This window comes from Callospermophilus lateralis, chromosome 5, assembly GCF_048772815.1.
Source record: "Callospermophilus lateralis isolate mCalLat2 chromosome 5, mCalLat2.hap1, whole genome shotgun sequence".
Lineage (NCBI taxonomy): Eukaryota > Metazoa > Chordata > Mammalia > Rodentia > Sciuridae > Callospermophilus > Callospermophilus lateralis.
In genome coordinates this window covers 15,823,659-15,843,336 of record NC_135309.1, presented here as the reverse complement: position 1 = coordinate 15,843,336, position 19,678 = coordinate 15,823,659, and the positions used below count along the sequence as shown (strand labels likewise).

Sequence of the window (19,678 nt, the reverse complement as noted above, 5' to 3'; positions counted from 1 at the left end):
TCTCTGGGCAGCTCTGCAGTGTACTTCTACCCAAGAGGTGTTTCTTTGTGTCCACTTTTTCTTCCTCTTTGCCTGCCTGATCTCAGGCAGCTCAATGGTATAGTGCCCCTGGATTCCATTCCTAGTGACACCAAAAAAGAAAGAAAAAAAATAGCCTGTGATTCCTGTATTTCTTTTTGAGTACCTAAAAACAGATCTCACAGAAAGTTTTAAAGTCCAATTTTTTTTTTAAAGAGAGAGAGAGAATTTTAATTTTTTTTTTCGTTCTCGATGGACACAACATCTTTATTTGTATGTGGTGCTGAGGATCAAACCCAGGCCGCACGCATGCCAGGCGAGCACGCTACCGCTTGAGCCACATCCCCAGCACCCCCAATTTTTTTGATGTACATGCATGTGTATAGGAACAAAATTCAAAACGCAGAATTTTTATTTAAGTTAGAAATTCATTCTGCAGCTCGTGTCTATATACATTGTAGGCCTCTTCTAACACATGCTGTTTTAATTGCATGTTTGATTTGTAGAACTTGAAGTTAAAAGTTCTACAAATCAAACATGCAAACTAGAAACCACCTTTTTTTTTTAGAGAGAGAGAGAAAGAGAATTTTTTAATATTTATTTTTCAGTTTTCGGTGGACACAACATCTTTACTTTTTTTTATGTGGTGCTGAGAATCAAACCCAGCGCCCCAAGCATGCCAGGCAAGCATGTGGCTTGAGCCACATCCCCAGCCCCCACCTATTAAGTCAGTAAATTCACTCTTATTTTCATTGTAATCAACAACAACATTGCCACAACTTTTGTGTCTATTTGAAGATAGACACATTAAAATCATACAGAAATTTTGCCTTCTAGAAGCAAACAGACCCCCTTTTATGTTTTCTAAATACAGTTTTGCCTTGCTTAACTTTCAGGGTACAGCTAATTCCTGTCCATGTCTGAGCCACACCCCCAGCCTTATTTTGTATCTTATTTAGAGACAGGGTCTCACTGAGTTGCTTAGCGCCTTGCCATTACTGAGGCTGGCTTTGAATTTACAATCCTCACCTCTCAGCCTCCCAAGCCACTGGGATTACAGGCACGTGCACTACGCCCAGCCTGTTCAATCTTTTTCTAATTATTCTTTAAGCTACACATGACAGTACAGTGTATTATAACATGTTATACATGCGTGGAGTATAACTTCCCTTTCTTGTGTTTGTACCTGATTTGGAGTTTCACTGTTGGTGTATTCATATATGAACATAGCAAAGTTCTGTCTGATTCATTTTACTGTCTTTCCTATTTCCATCCCCCTTCCCTTTCTTTCCCTTCATTCCCCTTTCTCTAATCCAGTGAATGTAATCCCCCCCTCCCTATTTGTGTATTAGCATCCACCTATTAGAAAGAACACTCAGCCTTTGGTTTTTTGTCTTATTTCATTTAACATGATAGTCTCCAGTTTCATCCATTTATCAGCAAATGCCGTAATTTTATTCTTCTGTATGGTTGAGTAATATTCCATTGTTTATATATACCACATTCTCTTTATCCATTCATCTGTTTAAGGGCACCTAGTTGGTTCCTTAGCTTAGCTATTGTGAATTGAGCTGCTATAAACATCGATGTGGTTGTTGTCACTGTAGTATGCAGATATTAAGTCCTTTGGGTATAGACTAAGGAGTGGGATAACTGAATCAAATGGTGATTTCATTCCAAGTTTCCTGAGAAATCTTCATAGAGCTTTCCAGAGTGGTTGCACCAGTTTACAGTCCCACCAGGAATGTGTAAGTGTGTCTTTTCCCCCCATGCTCGCCAACATTTATTGTCACTTGTATTCTTGATATTTGCTATTCTGACTGGAGTGAGATGGAATCTCAATGTAGTTTTAATTTGCATTTCTCCAATTGCTAGAGATGTTGAGCATTTTTTCATATATTTGTTGATCATTCGTATTTTTTCTTCTGTGAAGTACCTTTCAGTTCCTTTGCCCATTTCTTAATTGAGTTATTTATTTTTTTTGGTGTTAAGTTTTTTGAATTATTTATATATCCTAGAGATTCATGCTCTATCTGAGGTGCAGATGGTAAAAGACTTTTTCCCATTCTGTAGGCACAGCATTCCTGGGGTTGTTTCTTTTGTTGTGAAGAAGCTTTTTAGTTTGATACCATTTATTGATTCTTGATTTTACTTCTTGCACTTTAGGAATCTTATAGAGGAATTTGATTTTTAAGCTGACATGATGAAGAGTTGGGCCTACATTTTCTTCTAGTAGGCACAGGGTCTCTGGTCTAATGCCTAGGTCTTTGTTCCACTTTTAGTTTTAGTCGTGTCTTTTCATGGTTCCAAAAACAGCATGGCATATGCTTAAAAGCACAGTTTTGGGAGATTAGAAGGTCTGAGTTCCAATCGTGGTGCTTATCAACTTCATGACTTTCAGTGAAGACACTAAACCTCTTTGCCTAATTTTCTCATTTCTAAAATTAGGAATAATAAAGACATATGACCTGGGTGCCTGTGTAGGGTTAGGGGGGTTAGTGAGCTGCTTTGGGTGGAGGCCTGGCCCAGGGGAGCATGGAGCGGGCACTCACGATGGTGCCCCTTCATCTGCAGCCATTCTCTTGTGGGCATCTTCTTTGGACAGGGCCTCGTGACCTGAGAGTCTTCATCATCCAGGGCACCTCCTGCCTAGACCACCCTGCCTGTAATGAGTGCAGTACTTTGTTAACTCAGTTTCCTTATTTCATTAAAGGAAATAATAATCCCCATTATGAAACAGGGCAGCATACACAAGGATCAGACATCAGAAGAGCTTGAACTACACCAGTGTTAGGTTCCTCTTATCATCACGGTACTATCTTTCCTGCATCATTTCTTTCATGAATGTACTGTTTCCTTTGGGGCTTGTTCGCTCTTGCAGTGGGGATATTGAGAAAGTGACTCGTCCTCTCCCAGTACTGCTGGCTCTCTTGAACAGCACATATGTCCAGTAACAGGCACAAGGAAGCTCCCTGGGCTTCAGAAGCTTCCTATCCCCACTGAGTTGTCTTTCAGAGACCAGGTGCTGCCGCAGAGGTGGAGAGATTCGAGGGTGGTATGGAGGGGAGGAGGAGGGAGTCTGAAGGAGGGGAGGGGAGGGGAGCAAGGGGACAAGGAGAGAGAAACCCTCTGAGCGTCCTTGGAAAGCCATTAAGATGTTCTTTTACCTGAAGAAAGACTAGAAGACAAGCAGGGCTCTGCTTCTAAGTTCGATTACTGGTGTTAGTGACTTCCAGTTTTTATCAGCTGCCATATGCCTGCTCCTTCCTATATTAGGTCATTTTTCATACATTTCCCGGTTGAATCCTCAAGGTAGGTGGCATCATCTGCAGCTCACTACTGATGTGACCTTGGCTGAGTTGTTTACTTCCCTTGCTTAAATAGGGAAAATATACATACCTCACAGAACAGTGGGAGGGCTCAATTAGATAAGGTGTGGACTGCCTTGGCCAGTCAGTTATCTGCCCTGCTTACTGTAAGCTCATGGAGATGAGCAAGGTAGCCAGATAGAACTAGCTAGCAGGGAGGCAGGGAGCTGAATTGGAATTCCATTCAAAGTCCCTATGACTTTAGACGATGAAAGTCTTTCTGCTCTCCTTCCTGCCTTCTGAGAGTTCCACAGGAAGGTGTGCCATGGATGTTTATGGTGAAGCACTATTCTGATCCCCAAACTTAAAGGGAAATCAAAGGTTCCATGGAAAATGTTCTTCAGCTGTGCCACAGTGACAGATACTGGCACTGGACCTCCATCTATGCACTCGCCCTCCCGGGCTGGCTCTGGTAGCCAGGCTGAGGGGCCTCTTGCCCCCTGTGATGTTTTGTTACCTGTACTTTTACCTCTGAAGCGTTTCAGTGCTCACTGGAGGGAGACCCTCAGGGGTCTAAAGGATGAGGGAGAGCGTGACTGGGAGGTTATTTATTCCCTTGGTAAGCCGAGGGTTTTTTCTGTGCTCACCGCTCCTGGCGGTGTCTGGTGGTCAGTGCCCCAGGAGGTACAGAGGGAAGACTCCTTGCCTGTGCTCCTGATGTGTTCTGTATTTGTGGAATACCTCCACCTTACTGCTCCGTGAGACTGGCAGAAAAATAATACTTCTGATATGCTGTTTTATTTATCTGCATTCTGTCATGATATACTTTGATGTAAGTTTTTAATTTTGCCTCTGCTCTCAGCTGCTCTTGCCGTTACAGCTCAGGGTCAGCGATGAGGTCAGCCACAGTAGCACAGAACAATTTCCTGTTTGTACAGCCCAGGTAACATTTGGATGAGGATTAAATTTTACCACATTTTCTACTAGCCCAGGCCTATTATTTCTAATGAGTTTTAAATTGCTTCAAGAACGTGTATTTCAAAACTTAGTGCTATGATCCGTTCAGCCTGAGCAACTTAATAAAAGAAATTTCTTTCTTAAATTTTTGGTTAAAATGTTGCATGCAGTGTAATAAATGTTATTACTTTAGAAACCTACTTCTCAGTTTTAAGAACTGGATGTTTTTTAGGCTGAATTTCCATTCCTCTAATCTCTCTCTCTCTGTGTCTCTGGGTGCTGGTGTCTTTAGTGACATCTGTTGGTCAGCAAGTGCACATAGGGAGGAATGACAGTCATTTCCATAGCTGTCCAGGGTGGAGCTGCTCCATCCCTTCCCTATGTGCCTGCTGTAAGAAAGCTCAGTGCTGAAGAGCTAAACTTTTAAAATGGGTAGAACAAGCTGAGGTTATTCACTAAGCTTAAGAATTTCCATCTTTCAAGTAGTCTGCGCTCCAGCTACGGGTAAGGTGTAACTTAGGGTGCATAAATTGGGTTTGTAAGGTGCTACATAAGCTGCTGTTACTTACTCCTGGTGACTAGATAGATGACATAGACAGTGGTTTCCACACTGGGTTTTCCAGAGCCCATGAGGTCTGCGTCAGTACCCCAGAGGCTCTCCAGAAAGGAGTAGAGGAGGGGACTCTGCTGCCACTTTGACCAGAACCACCTACATACACAGTTGCACAAGACTTGTTCGTAAGAGGTGTTAGTCACCTGTCCAGAAAAATCTTAAAGACCATGAAAATGAAGGACGTGTCCTTAGAAGCATTGTGAGAATGAGGGAACTTGGATGCGCATCTGTATTTAAATGATCCCAAGGTAGGGTAGGACGGCGTTGGGCTTGACACAACCAGAGACTCAGTAAAACGTCAGCAGGGAGTTTGAACAGTTGTTGAAAACAGATGATTCAGGAGCCTTGAAATAGAGTAGCCTGGAATGTTAAACCCGACTGGATCCCAAAACCAAGATCAGAAAGCTTAGGAAAGCAAAGATCTTGAGAAACACATTCTAGCAAAACCAAGAGCCTGAGAATCCCCTTTCTTCGCTCCACTCCCTGGGTGAGATAAAGCTTTTTCTATAGATGGGCAAAAAATGCTAATGGACTCCCTCATCCAAGCAACTCGTGTTTATTGAGCAATTACTATGCCTGATACTGTGAGTGTTACAAGGGATAAGAAATAAATATGACAGAAAAAGAAGCTTAGTCATCTTCCCTTGAGTAACTTGAGTCTAGCAGGGGATTCAGACAGGAAAATGAAGAATCATGATGTGTTCTGCTCAATGTTGTGCTTAAAAAGTATTCAGAGTGCTGGGGGAGCCCAGAAGAGAGGCTAATTCAGACGGAGGGGTCAGAGAAGCCGGTATTTCTTGAAGGAGTAGGGCCCAGAAGTTTGAAAAGGGCATTTAAAGCAAAGGATAGCTTTTACAAAGAACATAAATATAAAACAGCATGGTGTATTAGGAAGCTGCAGGGATTTCAAATTGCTAGAGACCGAAGCAAATGCTAAGAGTTTTAGGCAATAATGTTAGGGTGGGGGGGGACCAAATATCAAGTAATACCTGAATCAAATAAGGAGTCACAATTTTATTCTTTCTAAAATAAATGTTACAACATGATATTATGGGATACAAATAGAGAGTTTAAAAGTTACTTTAGTGAAGCAAATTAACATATCCATGTTCTCACATGTGTGTGTGATGAGACCAGCTAAAAATCCACTCGTTTGGCCTGGATCCCAGACACAGGACCCTTTTATCATATATTGCCGTCCTGTTGTACATTAGATGCTCATCCTGCTTACCCGCTAGTCTGCAGACTCTAACCTACTGCTTACCATTTCTTCCCCTCCTCTACTACCTTAGGTAAGCACTGTTTTCTCTTTTTCTGTAATGAATTTTTTTTCCGGTTTCACGTATAATATAAAATCATATAATATTTTTCTTGCTATATCTAGCTTTAGTGGCATGTACTCCAGAGTTATCCAAGTTGTGGCAAACAGCAAGATCTTGTTCCTTTTTAGGGCTGAACAATATTCCACTGTGTGTATCTATACCACTGTTTTTATCTATTCATCCATCAGTAGACACTAGGTTGTTTCTGTATCCTGGCGTTGTGAATAGTGCTGTAGTGGACATGGGAGTGCACTCATCTTTAGGAAGCAGCAGTTCTGTTTTCTCTGGGTATGTGCTCAGAAGAGGGATTGCTGCCCATGTGGTAGTGGTTTTTAATTTTGTTAGAAACCACTGTGCTCTTTTCCATAATGGCTGTGCCCACGTGCATTGTCACCAGTGTGCATGAGTTCCCTATCTCTGCAGCATTGCCAGTATTTGTTATCTTTTGATTGTTTTTATCTTTTTTGGAGACTGAGGGTCTCACTGAATTGCCCAGGCAGGCCTTAAACTTTCCATCCTACTATCCTGGCGAGCTGGGGTTGCAGGTGTGCAGCTCCACTCCCCACCCGTGTGACTGTGTGATGACGCCATCCTAACAGGGTGGGCCATCTCAGAGTGGGTTTCCCTTTGCCTTTCTCTAACAAGTAGCCATGTAGAGCCCTTTTCATGTCCTGTTGACCATTTTTATGTGTTCTTTGAAGGAATGTCCATGCAGGTCATTTGCCCGTGTTTTTAATTGGGTTTTTGATCCATGATTGAGTTGTACAAGTTCTTTATAAATTTTGTATATTACCTCTTTATCAGATGAATGGTTGGCAAGTACTTTTCTCATTCTGTTGACCACATTTTATTTTTTTAATTTCCTTTTCTGTGCAGAGCTTTTTAGTTTTAATTAGTCCCATTGACTTTGGCTTTTGTGGCCTGAGCTTTTGGGGTGATCTTTTGAAAAAAAAAAAAAATCATTGCCAAGGCCATTGTTCAGAAGCTTCTCCTCTGTGTAGTCTTCTAGGAGTTTTGTAATTTCTTGCCTTATATTCAGGTCTTTTATTCATTTTGACTTTATTTTTGTGTATCAAAGAAGATGAAGGCCCAGGTTGTGGTAGTGGTTCCTTTTTATGTTGGAAGGCCAGATTTTCCAGTGCCCTTCATTGAGGAGCTTGTCTTTTCCCCATTGTGTTCTTTGGTGCCCTTAAACTTAGTTGACTATATGTTTGGATTTATTTCTGGACTCGATTCTTTTCCACTTCTCTGTGTATCTGCTTTTATGCTAGCATCATATTGTTTTGGTTACTGCAGCTTTGTAATCAGTTTTGAATCAGGACATGTGATGACTCCAACTTGATCTTTCTCTGAATGGTTCTTACCATTTGGGGTATTTTATGGCTCCATGTGAATTGTAAAATTTTTTTTTTCTATTTCAGTGAAGAATGTCATCGGGATTTTGACAGGGGCCACATTGAATCTGTGTCTTGGTTTGGGTGGTGTGGACATTTTCAGAGTATTCTTCCAATATTTAGGCATGGGATATATTTTCATTTGTTTGTGTTTTCTTCAGTTGCTTTTATCAGTGTTTTATGATTTTCAGTGTATAGTTCTTTCAACTTTATTTGTAAGCATGTATTTTTCTTAAGGAAAATACTGAGTGGTTCTAAACAAAGTGGTGTGATTTATTTGTATTTTTGTGAAACCACTTTCATAGTGGGCATGGTAGATAGCTTGCTGGATACCAAGCTAGAAGAGAAAGGGACAGAATAACTCATCTGGGAGTATCTTGTACTGTCTCTTTCCTATCAACATGATTCTGTCCTATTTGATAACATAATTTTACAGAATTCCTCCTATCATACAAAGAAAAAAGATACATCAGTTCTCGAGAATTTAAAGAACCACATTTGCTCTTACTAAATGTTCATATAGTCTTTGTCATCTTCAAACAGTAGTTTGAAGTAGTTTCTTTTTGTTAATATTCCATCTGGGACAAGATTTGCCCCAGCGCCTAAGTCTAGTATTTGTATGTAAGCTCGTTCATGAAGTGGTTGTGGCTGAGAACCTAGATCATACAAAGTAGTAGGGTTTATTGGAGGTTTCAGCTAATGATTGTAGCTATAGTTAGATTTACATTCAACTAATAAGAAAACACACACACACACATAATGGTTATAAAATTAGCCCCATGAGTTTTAAATACTAGAAATTACTTCATTTTTCTCTGTTTTCTTTCTGTTACTTGGTGTGGCTCCAAGGAAAAGAACCATGAAAATGTATTCTGCCAGGTGGCACACGCTTGTAATCCCAGTGACTCAGGATGCCGAGGCAAGAGGATCACAAATTTGAGGCCAGCTTGGCAACTTAGTGAGACCCTGTCCCAAAATAAACACCCTAAGTAACAATCCCCAGTACTGCAAAAAAAAAAAAAAAAAAAAAAAAGTTTATACTCTTTATAAAACCATATTTTTATTTTTCTTCTAAGAAAATAATCCAAAGATGCAGGATAATAACTACATAAAAGTCTTTGATGGAACATTATTCATAATTATGAAAAATTGGGACATAGTGTTTTAAATATGAAATGCTTAAGAAGGATATATCAATTCAAGAGGCTGGGTGCTGTGGCGCATGCCCAAAATCCCAGTGGCTCTGAAGGCTGAGGCAGGCAGATCATGAATTCAAAGCCAGTCTCAGAAAAGCAAGGCACTAAGCAACTCAGTGAGACCTTGTTTCCAAATAAAATACAAAATAGGGCTGGAGATGTGGCTCAGTGGCCGAGTGCCCCTGCATTCAATCCCTGGTACACATACAAAATAAAAAAGTATAGCAATTAAAATTATACTTTTAAGATTACCAGTTTATAGGAAATACATATATGCAATGCTATGTAAAAGTAGAATTCAAATTATACCTGTGCTATAGGTAATATAAAACTTGTACACATGGTGAGAGTTGAAAGAAAACACAGAAAATTTTAAATAGTTTGGTTGTAAGTTAATGGGTTTTTAATATTTTTTCTCCACTAATGTGTTTATAAAATAACCTGTATAAAATATTTTATTCAAAAAAAGAAATGAAACATACTTTGTTAGTTACTAAATTTGTAATTAAATTATTGGACAACATTACTGTGAAAATCCTGAAAGCAATTACATCAGCACTTGATTTTATCTTTTATGTCGTTGGCTTTTAGGCCATAATGCAGACAGGAAGGATGTCACCTCAGCACCATAAGACCACTGTTCACAAGCAGTATACTGCTACATCTTTTTCTATCATATTTTTTGGTTTCCGCCATTTTTTTCTATCTTTTTTCTTTAAAATAGAAATATCTTTTTTCGCTTTTTTTTTTTTCCTAATTATGAATAGCACACTTAGGAACTGGTGTTACAGCTCAGTGGTAGAGTACCTGCCTAGGATGCATGATGCTCTGCCCCAGTTCTGCAAAAATAAAGAAAATCATGCACTCATGGGGAGAAAAATCCAGTAATATTAACAGTGTGTTGCAGTGTATATCTCCTGCCATATTTTTAATGTCTACATGTGTACATTTTTTATAAGTGGTATCATGAAATACTTGCTATTCTAGAATTTGCTGGTTTTTACTGTGCCTTGACCATTGCTGCATGTTAATATATAAATTTCCCGTTGGGGTGTGTGTGTGTGTGCTGGGATTGAATCCCAGGTGTGGTAGGCAAGCTCTTTACCCCTGAGCTACATTCGCATCCCTGCCTCACCTTCTCAACTTTTTAAACAGCTGCAGAGTATTTTATTTTATGGTCATATAGTCATTATTTATTCATTATTTAACTTTGGCGGAGCATCTAATTTTCCATCATCACACACAGTGCTCAGGTCAATAGCTTTGTACAGTCAGCTTTACCCATTCATTCAACAGATGTTTATTTAGAATAGCAGTGCCTACTCCAGGATCTTTGGGTACACCAGTAAGCAAACTGGGAAAGGAGCTATCCAATGACTAAAAGGGAATATGTGCTCTGGGGGAGAGGCAGCTGGGAAGAGGACTGCCTGGGTGCCAGGGAGTGGAATGCAGGAGCTCTGGCTCATCCCTCAGGGGAATGCTCCATGGCATGGTACAGCTATTCTGGAAGACAGTGCCACTGTCTCTCACACAGCTCACATACTCTTATCATACAATCCAGTAATCCTGCTTCTTGGCATTTACCCAAAGGAGTTGAAAATCTGTGTCTACCAAAACCTGCATAGGGGTTTATAGCAGCTCGTTTCGCAACTGCCCAAACCTGGAAACAACCAAGGTAACCCTCACCAGGTGAGTCAGTGGAGACTAGTAGCATAGAAAGACTTGGAATGTAGTGCAGTGCTACTGAGAACTGAGCTGTCCAGAGGACTAATATCTGAAGTATACAAAGAACTCAAAAATTTAATTCCAAAAAACAAATAATCCAATCAGGAAGAGGGCAAATGGATTAAACAGACCCTTGTCAAAAGATGAAATACAAATGGCCAAACCAATATATGAAAAAATATTCAACATCATTAGTAGTCAGGGAAATGCAAACCAAAACTACACTGAGATTTTATCTCACACCAGTCAGAATGGCAGCCATGAAGAATATAAATAATAATAGATGGTGGAGAGGATGTGGAGAAAAGGGAACACTTTGCACTGTTGGTGTGACTGTAAATTACTATAATCATGATAGAAATCCATGTAGAAGCTGGGCACAGTGACACACACCTGTAATCCCAGCAACTTGAGAGGCTGAAGCAGGAGAATTGCTAGTTCAAAGCCAGCCTCAGCAAAAATGAGACACTAAGCAACTTAGTGAGACCCTGTCTCTAAATAAAATACAAAATAGGGCTGGGGATGTGGCTCAATGTTTGAGTGCCTCAGGGTTCAATCCCCAGCACAAAAAGAAAAAAAAAAAAGGAAGAAAAAAGAAATCAACATGGAGGTTCCTCTAAAGTCTAGGCATGAAAATCTTATGACCTATTGCTCAGCCATACCACTGCTCAGTGTTTACCCTAAAGAATTAAAACCATACTTTAGAAATATGTGAATATCCATATTTATGGCAGCACAATTAACAATAGCCCAACTATCAGGATCCATCAATGGATGAATGGATAGAGAAAATGTAGTATGTATGTGTATAAAATGGAGTTTTACTCAGCCACAAGAAAAATGAAATCATATCATCTTCAGAAAAAAAGGATGGAATTTAACATTATGTTAAGCAAAATAAGCCAACTCATAAGGTCAAGAGTTGTATGTTTTCTCTCATATATGGAAGCTAGAGAGGAAAAAGGAAAAAAAAGAGTGGGGAGTGGACCTCATGAAAATCAAGGAGAGATCAGCAGAATAGAGGAAAGGGACCAAGCGAGGGAGGAAGGGGGCAAGTGCTGGGGAGGGGTACTGGCCAAATTATATTGCAATATAGTGCGCACGTGCAAATGGGTAATAGCAGATCCCACCATCATGGACAGCTACAGTACACCAATGAAAATGAACTGTCAAACCATGCAGCCTTAAACGCCTGCCACAGAGTGGAAGACGTCTTTCTGAAAAGGCTATGTAACTATGGATTCCAATTCTGTGACATTCCGGACCAAGAGAAACTATGAAGACAGCCCAGAATAGTGGTTGGAGAAGGGAAACGGTGAACAGACAAAGCAGAGGATTTTTAGAGCAGGGAAATTAGAATGGTTGATACATGTCATTATACATTTGCCCAAACCCAAGGATGTACAAGGTCAGGAGTGGGTGCTGAACCTTGGACTGTGTATATGATGTGTCCGTGGAGGTTCATCTGTGTAACAAACATGCCACGTAGTGGGGTGTCAACAACACAGGAGGAGGTGCACGTGGTAGTGAGGGCGTACAGGAAATTGCTGCCTTTCTCTCGGCTCTGCTGTGCTGCTAGACTGCTCTTTAAAAAAAAAAGGTTTTTAAAAGTGCCAGGGACTGGGAATATGCTGCACTCTTAGAGTGGCCCAGAAGATGAAGTGCAGGCAGACTTCCAGTGTGTGAGCAGTGGTTGTATGGATGTCTTGGGGAACATTCCAGGATGAGGTGATAGCATGTCTTAGGATCCTCAGGCAGAAGCACATCTGAGAGCAAGCAAGTTGGCAGCTGGAGCCAGATGAGCAAAAGGGGACTGACAAGAGTCACATCATGCAGGCCAGGGCTTTGATTTTAAATCCAAGGAAAATTAAGGGCCTTTACAACATTTGGGGCAGAGGAGTGTCGTGATCCAACTTGAGTTTTAGAAAGATCACTCTGGCTGCTGGGTTAAAGTGGACCATATAGGGGGTTGACTGCACAGCAAGAAGATCAGATGAGACAGAATTCCATTAAGTGACACAGGTATAGTTGAAGATGGAGTTGATGTCAGCTGAGGTGGGGGTGGGGGACTGTTAGTTCCATTTTGGTCATGTTGAGCTTGAGTATTGATTAGACATCCAAGTACAGATGTTGAATGTGAACTTGGATATGTGAGTCTGGAGCTTGGAACATACATCAAGGCTAGAGAAACTAATATGGGAGCAGTCTGGCCCTTAGGTGGTATTTAAAGCTGCAGAACTAGGTGAGATGACTAGGGAAACCTGGAGGAGAGAGTGGACACTGGTTTGAGCTCCAGTGTTAGGAGGTAAAAGAGAAGAGGAGGAAGCTACACAGGAGAGGAGCCCTCAGGCAGGACAGTCAGGAGAGTGTGTCTTGGAAGATGCAGAGGTCACCTGTGTATCAGAGCTGCCAGTGAATCAAGATGAAGACTGAGAGTCGGCTGCTGTCTCAATAGCATGAGCAAGGCCCCATCTTCAGTTCCCAGGAATCACAAAAGGAGGTGGAAGGTCAGGTGGAGAGAGCAAACGCCAGCATTCAGCAATAGAGTGACCTTGAAATGGGCATAGTTGGTGGATTGGGCATAAAGAATTGAGAGGAGAAGAAATGAAGACAGTGAATATTGACAGTTGTTTGAAGAATTTTTTACAAAAGGCAACAATATCTAGCAGACTAGAGAAGGTTTTGTGTTACTTTTTTATTTTATTTTTTTAGTTGTAAATGAACATAATCCCTTTATTTTATTTATCTACTTTTACGTGGTGCTGAGGATCAAACCCAGTGCCACACATGTGCTAGGTGAGTGCTGTACCACTGAGCCACAGCCACAGCCCCTGTTACTTTTTTTTTTTTAAACCATATTTAAGTTTTTTTTTTTAATTCAAATTGACCCAAAGCAAAACTTACATTACAAAGGAAGAACAAAATACATTATGATATAACACACTGGGAGTTAACATGAAAGCTAAATTTGCAGGCAAACCCTGTTACTTTTTTTAGTGGCAGAAATAATAGCATGACTTGTATTCTGCTAAGAGTAATTGAATAGCAAAAAATATATACACACACATACATATATATATATTTCTCTCCTGTGCATAGTATATGTATAAAAAGATTGTTTTTGCCTTTGGCAAGAAATATGGGATTTGGTTGGATCTGGGGGCACTGGCAGCAGAAGTGAGTACAGTGCATTCCCAGAAATGGACTGGTGCTTTTTTTCATATTTTAATAAATATTACCAGTGCCTTCTAGAATGATCACTAATTGCATATTTCTATTTTTCCTATTGCTTAAAATTCCACATCCTTATCAACACTACCTGGTTTCAGTTTTTTGTGCTCTGAAAGGGAAATATCCTGTTCCCTTCCAACCCTCACAACCTCAATTCTGCTCCAGGCTATTCGTGCCTAGGCCTTGGCTGGTTTGCAGAAACAGAGTAGGCTGAGTGACTTGGGGTGAGAGGAGGTCTCATGTCACTGCCCTGATGGGGAATGAAGACATAGAACCTGGGAGCTGAGCACTAACCACTTTAAAATTTTAGAGATTAAAAGGGAAAATGAGGACCTGGGGTGGTGGGTCACCGGTAGCGCACTCGCCTAGCACGTGCGAGGCCCTGGGTTCGATCCTCAGCACCACATAAAAATAAATAAATGAAATAGGGCTGGGGATGTGGCTTAAGCCGTAGTGCGCTTGCCTGGCATGCGCGGGGCGCTGGGTTCGATCCTCAGCACCACATAAAAAAAATAAAATAAAGTTGTTGTGTCCACTGAAAACTAAAAAATAAATATTAAAAAAAATTCTCTCTCTCTAAAATAAATAAATAAAGGTATTGTGTCTGGCTGCAATCGAAAAATAAATATTTTTAGAAAGGGGAAAATGAAAAGGTAAAATCAATGCAGGGATTGTCTGATAAGCTAAAAGGCACCATGTTCATCCTGTCAGTTCCTCCTGGCACGAGATGCTCCTGTGGTGTGTCACATCCTTGCTCTGTTTTTCTGAAAACTCTTGAGGCACATAGAATGGTGGGATAGGGGGCAAACATACCACCTACAACTCATCCTCTTGGAGGAACACAAAAAAGGCAGTGACAGTATACAGTATTGACCACTGGATATGTGAATGGAAAGGATTAAGGGGAAATGACATCGTTCTGTGCCACAGACAGGAGCTCCTCCAAGTGTAAACACAGGAGACTAGACTGGGGGAAACAGCCCAGTATTGTCATGGCTGACATTTATTGAGCACTGTGCCAGCTCCTGTGGGTAAGCACTTTACATATGTCACCTCCCTTACTCCACAAGAGAGCCTGGGAGTTAAAGGAGTTATTATCCTTGTTTTATACATAAGGAAACAGTGACTTACAGAGGCTAATGATCTGCTCAGATACCCAAGTAGCAGGAAAGAGTGAGGATTCACACCGGGGCAGTGCAACTTAGAAGCCCACACAGTTCATCCCAGCCTTGGGTACTGTCCATTTATCTTCCATTAGAGCATTATCTTGTTACACAGTTTTTCACCTAAAGAGGACATCCTGCAGTCAGTCACCCACAAAAGAGGTAGGGAGTTGGGGGAAGGGGGCTTATAGAAACAGACTTGGAAGTTGATTCAAGTGAGCAGAAGAGACTTTGCATCTTTTGGTCTATATCCCTTTCTGAATGCACGTCTTGAGACTTGTCTAGAAGGGGTACTCTTGAGTGCTAGAAGCTAATAACAATGAATGGCCTCTCCATGAAGGGCAGAGTGGAGGTTAAGAAGGAGAAAATAGCAGTAAATAGAAGCTAATAATGAGGAAGATATTTCTAGTAAGCCAGATGATGTAGATCAGGAGTCCTCTTCTTACTTCTCAGTTGTTTTCCTTTCTGTTTAATGAGATCTCTTAGACTGCCTTAGCGTGTACAGTGACAGTGGCAGTTTTGTACTGCTTGTGACTGTCCTCCATTGTTGCCTTTAGTGATCTTAGCCGTCCAGTTCACACCTTTCCTCTCCTAAGCTTCAGCATAGCCTCAGCATCTATCTTACCCATGACCCGTGTTAAGGATGCAAAACTAAGGATGGGCCTTTCTCCTGACCCCCAATATAGCCAACATAGTCACTAGGAAACAGGGATTTTCCTTTTGATTCTAGCCTTTAAAAGGGTTTATTTCATTCAGGAAAACATTGTTTCTTTTGGTGCTTTGACAGTAATGCCAAAGAAGCAACTGTCACCAGCTTCCATGGCTGCCCACATGGCAATGCCCCCATCTCCCAGTAGTCCACAGTGCAGTGCAGATCTCAGGAATGCCTGAACAAAGGGTGGGACTTCGCAGGCGTGCAGTGCAGCAGGGAAGATGGTGTTCCCTACCAGAGAGGCACATGGATACCCAGATAGTTCTCTTCACAGTAACATGACTGATATACACATCAGGCAGGGAACAAGAACTGTATGGAGTAGAAAATGTATTTTAGGAATTATACCTTTTTTACAATCTTGGGTAAAGATGAGGAAATGAGTCCAAAGGGGAGAGTTGAAGGTTCAGGGAAAAACCTCACTGATCAGCTCTTCTGAAATAAAGGAATGAATAGAGATGTCCGAGCTTACAGGGAGGTCCAGAGGGTAGGAACATCCGGATGCTGGATTAGGATCATGAAAATATTGGAGTGAGGAGGGACAGGTATCATACTATAAAACCAAGTGGGATGGCATCAAATTGAAAAGCTTCTGCAGAGAAAAGGAAACAATTAAGAGCATGAAGAGAGAGCCTAAAGAATGAGAGAAAAATCTTTACCTGCTTCTTTTCCAACAGGGGATTAATAACCAGAATACATAAAGAACACAAAAAAACTTAACAGTCCACTTAGTAAATGGGCAAAAGATCTAAAGAGCCATTTCTCAAAAGAAAAAATACAAATAACCAGCAAATATATGAAAAAAATAAATGTTCGACATTCTTAGCAATCAAAGATAGAAATTAAAAATACACTGAGATTTCATTTCACCCCACTTAGAATGACAATCCTCGAGGATACAAATAATGGTAATTGCTGGTGAGGTGGAGCTACGTTCAAACATTGTTGAAGTACAAATTAGTACAACCATTCTGGAAAGCAGTATGGGGATTCCTCAAAAAATCTAAAATCAGGGCTGGGGTTGTGGCTCAGTGGTAGAGCATTTGCCTAGCATGTGAGGCACTGGGTTAGATTCTCAGCATCGCATATAAATAAATAAAATAAAGGTCCATTGACAAGTAAAAATATTTTTTAAAAAAGATCTAAAATCAGCATATTATAGAAATACATCATATTAATGTTTATAGCAGCAAAAACCACAATTGCCAAGTTATAGAACCGGCCTAGGTGCCCATCAATAGACTAATAGATAAAGAAATTGTGTGTGTGTGTGTTGTGTGTGTGTGTGTGTGTGTGTAAATAGGATGAAGTTCTACTCAGCCACTAAGAAGACTGAAATTATGTCATTTGCTGGTAAATAGATGGAACTAGAGAATATCATCCTAAGTGAAATAAGCCAGACTCAGAAAATCAAGGGTCAAATGTTTTGTCTCATGTGCAGAAGCTAAAGAGAAGAAAGGAATAAACAAGGGGATCTCACAAAAATAGAAGGGAGAGCTTAGAGTAGAAGTGAAGGACTAAGCAGGAGGGTGGAGAGAAGGGGAGGAAAAAGAACTAGAGAATGAAACTGAGAAAATATGCTGTGTGCATGTATGAATATGTCACAACTACATCCATAACTGCAATGCACTGATAAAAAATAAATGAATAAAAGACCTACAGAGTAGAAGAAGGGAATCAGAGAGAGGGAGGAAGGAAGGAAAGAAGGAGTACTTGGGATTGAAATGTTATGTACAATTATGAATACATCAAAGTGAACCCCACCATTCTGTGTAACTACAATGCACTAATAAGCTTTTTGTTAAGGTCAGTGAAAGGCCATTGCCTCTGCAGAACTGCTCCTGTAAATTTGCTGCCCAGTGTGTGGACTAGTGGGCATGGGGTCAGTAGTCAGCAGGACTGGTAGTCCCAACAACAAATGGGAACTAGAAGCATTTCCACATTCTAATTGTCACCAATTCTAATCACAGCTTGAAGAAAGTTGGGGCAACTACCTTCCAGATCTCACACAAACTTCTCTTTGGGCCCCTTCACTCACAGTCTTACAGGGAAATGGGTTTCATCCTGGTTTAGCCAGGTTGACATAGGATAAGCCACAGTGCCTCTAAACTTCATGAACTGAATGTAGTTCACTTTTAGAAGCAGTGTTCACTTGAACAGGAGAAAGCAGAGCTAAGATTTAGTATGACTATATTTTTTAAAAAAACAAGTTATTGTCTAGTAACGTGCATTAATAGTGCACATTTCAAAAACAAACTGTTGCCAGGCGTGGTGGCGCACGCCTCTAATCCCAGCAGCTCAGGAGGCTAAGGCAGGAGAATTACAAGTTCAAGGACAGCCTCAGCAACTTAGTGAGGCTGTAAACAACCTACTGAAACTGTCTCAAAATAAAATATAAAAAGGGCTGGGGATATGACTTAGTGGTTAAACACCCTTGAGTTCAGTCCCTAATACAAAAAAAAAAAAAAAAGTTGATGTAAGTGCTAAAGATTACAATAGAAAAATTTTTAAGTGATTATATAAACATTTCTTTGTCTTTAGTCAGCATAGAATTGAGATAGTTTTAAAAACAGTCTTCTGGGGATGGGGCTCAGTGGTAGAGCACTCGCCTAGCATGCGTGAGGCACTGAGTCAATCATCAGCACCACATAAAAATAAAATAAATGTATTGTGTCCACTACAACTAAAAAATAAATGTTAAAAACAATTATCTCTTGAGGTCTTCTGAGAAAACAACTAAGGAGGAAAAGGAAAGAGTGTTTATTAGGCACTGTGCCAAAAATGTGTGTCCTATTTCATTTAATTCATAAACCAAACCTATGAGGCTCCTAAAAGTGAAGCAATTCAAGATCTAGTTCATATAAAAATGTTGGAAGTTTACCCAGAATTTAGAGTAATTTACATCTTAATCAGATTATCTTTTTCTCTTAGTGGATTATTTTATCCTACTTTTTAAAAACTTTTTATTGAAAGAATAACATCTATATTAAAGTACAAAAGTGAATTAATCTGAAGAGTATAACTCAATAAACTTTTACGTATCTCTGTATATTTCAATGTAATCACCATCCAGATACAAACACCAGACTTTCCCATGCCCTGATCGATTACCCCTGGGCCCTTTATCCTTCCCAGGTAAATGACCTTAAGCATTTGTAGTTTTCACTTCTGTAGAGCAGAAGTGAAAACTTCTAGTTTTTGGAGCAGTGCTGGGGAAGGGAACATTCACAGTAAGGTGAAATGTTAAGCATTGTGCCCTATGGCTGCTTTGAATTACCTCTACTTATGGCACTTTCTCTTTCTGCTTTTACCCTAAAACAGGTAATCAGATCCTGTCTCTTGGGAGCCTCTCAAAAGATCAGATTTATCCAATGAAACTCAAGGGCATCTCCATCTGCTATTCAGCTCTCAAATCTGCCTTATGTGGAAATTATGTCAGCTTTGGCGTCTTCAAGTTGTATGGGGACAACCATTTTGACAATGTACTCCAGGCCTTTGTCAAAATGCTGTTGTCGGTGTCCCACAGCGACTTGCTAGTAAGCAATCATGTAATGTGGGCATCTTTGTGAAGCGAGCAGCAGCAACCACAGGCCCCCAACTGTAGGACTAGGGCTGGGGAGCGAGAGCAGCCCCAGAGCAGTTTCCCCTCTGGGACAGCGTGCTTGGTCTCACTCACCACTAAATGTGCTATCTAGTGACACCCCTAGTGACTGTGCTTATAGAATCAACTGCAGGTTCGAAGGGGCACCTGCCACCCTCTTCCAGGTGGGTCATCCAGAGTGCTCCAGATTGTGCCGTGGCAAAATGTAATGAGCACTTTCAGCTGATTGCTTACGGCCAGACTCATAATTCCAAAACATCTGTTTCCTGCAGCAGAAACAGGGTTGCCGCCAGGTCTTCCAGTCCTTCTGTTCGGCTCCTCTGACTTGCCCTGTGGTTTGGCTTTCTTTTCCACTAAAATTCTAGTGAACTGGACAGACTGCAGAACCACAGGTGGAGCAGCCCTACATATGTGGAGACCTGCACACACTAGTTATCT

General features: G+C 40.7%; 1 protein-coding gene across 7 annotated transcripts in view; it reads left to right on the top strand.

Annotated features, from left to right (window-relative positions):
* The window catches only part of Ranbp17 (RAN binding protein 17), a 298,250-nt gene that overhangs the window by 238,746 nt on the left and 39,826 nt on the right, over nt 1-19,678 (top strand). For 6 of the 7 annotated variants that reach the window (XM_076856352.2, XM_076856353.2, XM_076856351.2 and 3 more), the window contains one exon: nt 18,961-19,175. The exons of the other annotated variant lie outside the window; for it this stretch is intronic. In XM_076856352.2, the coding sequence (XP_076712467.2) occupies nt 18,961-19,175 (215 nt within the window). The remainder of the gene's footprint in view (nt 1-18,960; nt 19,176-19,678) is intronic. 7 annotated transcript variants of the gene reach the window in all.